The 6,000-nt window shown below is 48.5% G+C and overlaps 1 protein-coding gene across 1 annotated transcript in view; it reads left to right on the top strand.

Moving 5' to 3' along the window:
• Positions 1–222: 222 nt before the first annotated feature.
• LOC148442580 (interferon-induced GTP-binding protein Mx-like) overlaps positions 223–6,000 on the top strand; it is a gene marked incomplete at its 3' end in the record, with an annotated part of 310,315 nt that continues 304,537 nt past the window's right edge. Inside the window, exons 1-2 of the mRNA XM_088463778.1 lie at positions 223–238; positions 372–562. Of these exons, the coding sequence (XP_088319904.1) occupies positions 373–562 (190 nt within the window). The remainder of the gene's footprint in view (positions 239–371; positions 563–6,000) is intronic.

The following is a 6,000-nucleotide window of genomic DNA, read 5'->3' as shown; positions in this document are numbered from 1 at the left end:
CGAACTGCGACTTATATGCATGCGCAGTTTGCAACAATTGCCCGGCTGCGAGCGAACGCAGCTTAGCGACCGGGTCTGAAGCAGTCCCTCTGTTCAATAATAATGTTTTATCTTCCATTACAGTTGGTGCACGTGACTTCATGAGGTCACGCCACGCTGCTGGAAGGAAGAGGTCAGAGGGGCAGGAGAGCGTGAGGAGAACAAGCCAGAAGGAAGGAGCATTCGTCAAGGAGATAAGGTAAGTCATGACTCATGAGACTTAGCGGTAGCGGAGAAAGGGGGAGGGGGGTCCCTGCCTACTTTGTCAGTCCCGGGCTCCACAATTTCTGATGGCAGCCCTGTATATATAGATTTTTTTTGTTTTCTTACAGAATGCCTAACTACTTGTATGACACATACGAGGAGAAGATCCGTCCATGTATAGATCTCATTGATTCACTGAGGTCCCTGGGGGTGGAGAAGGACCTGGCGCTACCGGCGATCGCGGTCATCGGTGACCAGAGCTCCGGGAAAAGCTCAGTTCTGGAGGCTCTGTCTGGAGTCACTCTCCCCCGAGGCAGCGGTGAGAGGAATCTTTTCATCACTACGAAATGTAGACACAACAGTTACTGCAGTGAGGAAGAGCGATTCAGGTGCAAGGATCCTGATAACATCCATGTTACACATATCATATATCATACTTACCTACTGTACCGGGACCTGCGGGAGGCTCACGATTTTTCGGGTAGCTCCCGCACCCCCAGTACAGTCGGCACTTCTCCCGCATCCTGCCCACATCCTAGTGAAGTGAGCAGGAATAGGGAGAATCTTACCGGAAATCCGAGGTCCGAACGTAGAGGGCAGAGAATATTATCATAGAATCGCGCCCTTTGGCCCTGCCCCCTATTTAAATAAGCGCAATTAACAGGATTTTTCCATGAGGGGGAGTGGCCTAATGATGCAAATACTCCAATCTGAGTTCCCTTAGGACACAGCACTCTGATCCTGTGTTGCCAGCAGGAGACCTCTAATTACACCAGACACCTCCTGCTGCATTGGCGTATTAGTTGTGCGGTATCGCAGAGCCGATTCCCTACAGCTGTGCAATGCCGACAGCTCTGAATTAGGCCCTGTGGTAACTTTTTCCTAAAATTATTTACAATAATGACAGTGCCTGCGTAAGGGTTTACAATAGCACTGAAACAAAAATGACAAATCTCCGGCATTAATCACAAAAATACAGCTGAGTGACTGGCACCGGACAGACGACCCCCTCAGATACTCGCCGCTGGAGGAGAAGGTCCCCAACAGCTCTACTGACCCACAGGCAGAGCACATGAAACCAGCCGGCCTGCACCTCCGCTCATGCAGTTTAACAGGGGTATTCAATTTGGAGCGAAAAGTCAGTTTCTGCGATGTTTTCGCACCGATGACCTCATTTTCGCTGGTTTTGGTATTACACCGTATTCAATTTCAAAGACTTTTCGCAGGTTCGACAAGTCTTTGAAAAAAAACGGGGATAACTTTTCACCACTGAATATATGGTGAAAAAAAGTGCAGAATTGGGGTTTAGGGGTGCAGGCTTAAAAAAAATAGCCTGCACCCTTCAGAATGACCCCTTGAAACGATCTGTGTCAAAAAAAAAAAAATCGGGACAGCCCAAAAAAAGAACTTTGAATTTGGGGGCCAAAAAAAAAATGTTGGGGGACAAAGTTTAAAAATAGCGAACTTGACTCTGGGGGGGGTCCCCAAGTATGCCCCAGGTGTTTTTTTCATTGCAGCTGCCTGCGGCGGGTGGGTTTTTCACGATTTTTTCAAGTCACTTTAGCAACTTTAAAATATGCTGACCCCCATTTTCAAGTACCCCAAATTTGCTGGGCATAGTTATTTCTCCCCCCAAAAAAATCTAAATGCTCTTCTGCATCACTTTCTTCAAAGTCGCATTTATGCACTTGCTGCGGCTATTAGAAACCCCGACTTCCTTCAGTAGTTAAAAATGGGGATACCCATAGTGATCCCCCATGTCTAGACATCTTTAGGGGGTCCCAAGAATATTTTCCGAAAATTCCCATTTTTGTTAACCTGTAAAAAAAATTAGTAAAAAATTACAAAAAAAATTACATAAGGTCCCCCCCCCAAAAGCCAAACCAGCCCCAGGCTTGCAGCCAGTGGTGGTTTCTAAAAATATGGGGAACAAAATGTGTAGGGTTCCTCCGTATTTTAGAAACCAACACCAGGCTGCAGGGACTAGTGCTGGTTTTAAATATAGGGGGCAAAAACGATGTGGGATACCCCCTATATTTAAGACCAGCACCAGACCCAACCGACTGGGGTGTAGTGCCACAGCCCGGAGACCCAGTCACCGGGGCTCCATGTCCAAAGCATTATACCCCAAGTCGGTCAGCACAAGCCGGTGATCTCGGGGGAGTTGGGGACTCCCCAAAAAAGAGTTCCCCCTCTCCCGAGCACCACAGGCTTACGCTGAAGCCTGAGGCTGAGCCCCATACCCCTGGAGCGGTGGGTATGGGGGTAATAGGGGGGCCAAATAATGTTACACTATTGTACTTTACAGTGACAGCATGCCTGCCATTTTGCACTTATGGAACTACAAGTGCCAGCAGACATGCGGCACCTGTAATTTCACTGTAAAATAAATAGTTTAAAAAAGACAAAACACACACACCGTGCCCAGTATAAGTTTATTACACACACCTACCCATTCATACATACTTACCTATACCAGATGATTCTGTCCTCTTCTCCAGTAGAAGTCCTTAAAACATGGCCCTGCAAGGAAGATTTCATACTCACCTATATCCTGGCGCTGGTCTCTGCAGTAATCCACGTACTTGGCAAAAAAAAAAAACGAATACGTGACCCACGAACGAGCTATGAATATGTGTGTTCCCACGCATACTCATAACTCCCGAATGCCAGCTGACGGCACATCCACGGAGCTGCCAGTCCTGAGAGTCAATCAGCGGCCGCGCTGACTGTAGAGCAGTCACTGATAGGCTCCGGCTACTGACAGTTCCCACGTGGGCCAGTCACACCACGTGGGAACTGTCAGTAGCCGGAGCCAATCAGCGGCCACTCTACAGTCAGCGAGGCCGCTGATTGGCTGACGGGACTGCAATGCCCCGTGAAGTGCCGGCAGCGGCCATTCGGGAGCTATCAGCATGTGTGGAAACACACATACACATAGCTAGTAGCGTGGATCGGCTAAATGCGTTTTATTGTTTTTAAACTGCCATGGATTACTGCTGAGACCAGCGCTGGATGTAGGTGAGTATGAAATCTTTCTTTGCAGGGCCACTCATCATGGATATCTACTGTAGAAGGCCACAGAACATCTGGTATAGGTAAGTATGTGTGAATGGGTAGGTGTGTGTAATAAACTTATACTGGACACGGTGTGTGTGTTTTGTCTTTTTTTAACTATTTATTTTACAGTGAAGTTATGGCACCACTTAAAAAAATGAAAAAAATAACCTAAGAGCTCTTCTGCATCACTTCTTCAATGTTGGGAAAAAAAACACCTACGCGGCTATTTAAAAATCCCGACTTTCTTCTGCAGGCAAAAACGGGGGTACCCATAGTGATCCCCGAGGTCTGGACATCTTTAGGAGGGTCCTAAAATTATTAACTGCAATTCCCGTTTTTTTTCGCCGATCCAATTTTCGCCGGGCCCTGTTTTAGCTCATTTCAAATTGAATACGGGGAAAAGCGGGAGCGCGCGCAATACTTTTTTGCTGGCAAAACCTCTGATGTGCGGCGAAAACCTCGCTGGCGAGGTTAACGTTTCATATTGAATACCCCTCCAAGGATGTACCACCACATGTAGATGGGGAAGCAGCAGGTCAAACCAGATGGAGCCATGCATCTCTATGAACCACCAGCTCCTTCTATCCACTAAAGGTCCCACAAATCATCCCATGAACCCCCCCCCAGTACTACCCCACCACCAGAGGTCCTGCAAATCAGAACACCTTATGCATCATACAAAGAGGTATGATAACTGTGGGTTATACAGAATCGGTATGTAGTGCCGGCTGTCGGAAAGCCTAAAGTCAGAATACCGACATCGGCATCCCGAAGGTTGGTATCCCGACAGGGGTCAGGTAGATATACTTACCCTCCCCTCTTCCCCTACTAACCCTCCCCACCCGCCCCCTCCACATTAGTGCCTAACCCTAACCTCCCCCCTTAGTACCTAACCCTAACCCTCCCCCCTTAGTGCCTAACCCTAACCTCCCCCCTTAGTGCCTAACCCTAACCTCCCCCTTAGTGCCTAAGCCTAACCCTCTCCCCTTAGTGCCTAACCTTCCCCCTTAGTACCTAACCCTAACCCTCCCCCCTTAGTACCTAACCCTCCCCCCTTAGTACCTAACCCTCCCCCCTTAGTGCCTAACCCTAACCCTCCCCCTTTAGTGCCTAACCCTAACCTCCCCCCTTAGTGCCTAACCCCAACCTCCCCCCCAGTGGTGCCTAACCCTAACCCTCCCCCCTTAGTACCTAACCCTCCCCCCTTAGTACCTAACCCTCCCCCTTAGTGCCTAACCCTAACCTCCCCCTTAGTGCCTAACCCTAACCTCCCCCCTTAGTGCCTAACCCCAACCTCCCCCACAGTGGTGCCTAACCCTAACCTCCCCCCTTAGTGCCTAACCCCAACCTCCCCCCCAGTTGTGCCTTCCCCCCCCCAGGGGTGCCTAACCCTAACCCTGCTATGCTCCCTAGAGAGAGATGGAAGGAAGAGGGGTAGAGAGAGATGGGATGTGGGGGAAGAGAGGGAACAATAGCTAGCGCCCAGACGAATGACAGGTCTAATAATAATACATATTAGTACATTCATATAAACGTTTGTATAGAGAGAGACTTTCTGTACATTCTCTGACAGTGGCTGGAACACACCGCAGATAAACTGACCATTTAAAACACCAACATTGTACTTGTTGGCTTCACTCATTAGACCTTCTCCCACTTCCAGCTCCTGCACCACTTCCCCTCTCACCTGCAGGCTGAATAACTTCACTTTCTTATCAGACACGTGACAGTCACAGGACAGGGCAGTGATCAGTGGTGGAGCTCCCGCTGTAGCCTGGGGTGTGGAGGCTATGGAGCCTGGTGCTGATCCATATGATGCTGGGAATGAAGGCCTAGCCCTCGTACATGCCCAGGAGGGCAGAACAGTGGCCTCTGTACATAGAGTTGCCAGCGCACTATCCCGTGATTTGCTATGGAGCTCGGCGAATGGACATCCGTTTTGACTTCACAATCAGCAACACAGTAAATATATTAATTAGTGAAAGAGGGCTCTCAAGTCCAGATAAATCGATATCCTAAAAAATATATATTTTAATCAGTTATAATTCCTTGCAGTCATTTTTTAATTAATTCCATGCTCACGAGGGACATTTTAATAAAGAGGCAAAATAGCAATTTGCCCTGGGCCTACTAGGGCGTGGGGCATATTATCTTCTATATCATCCACCTTGTTGCCTAGGATGACAAGAAACCCTTAGTCCTAAATGTGATCCTACCCCAGTCATTGGCCCTAAGCAGACACCTAATACAAGCCTAAGGCTTAATGTACAATTGTAACTGTGTAATTGTATGTGATAACCATATGAGATATCTGTGACAGATGGCTCCCTCCCCATACGGCTCCTAGATTGTGGTATTGGTTACAGACCAAGCTTCTATGCTACTATAGAGACCTGCACATCTCTTACATCAGACCTGCTGCTCTCCTTATCCCAATGGGTTACTTTCATGTAATTGTAGTTTTCTGTCCCATGGGGTAATGTGATGCCCTTATAAAGGGTGGGATGCATGACGAAAATCACAAAGGGACGTCTCTCTCTCCCTCGGTAAGAGCGGCCCTTTGCGATGGAGGAACCTCCGGGTCTATGACCCAGAAGCCCCTCTGGTGTCCTTCTGTGCATGCCGCGGGGGTGCTGGGGGTGCATCTGTTTGTCTCCCTCTCACAGCACTCTCTGGATAGAAGCCCATAGACTTCTA

The sequence above is a fragment of the Taudactylus pleione genome, unplaced genomic scaffold, assembly GCF_031769625.1.
Source record: "Taudactylus pleione unplaced genomic scaffold, aTauple2 ptg001445l, whole genome shotgun sequence".
In the NCBI taxonomy this organism is placed as follows: Eukaryota; Metazoa; Chordata; class Amphibia; order Anura; family Myobatrachidae; genus Taudactylus; species Taudactylus pleione.
Note: the sequence above shows the minus strand (reverse complement) of the source record. Positions and strands in the feature narration are given on the sequence as shown.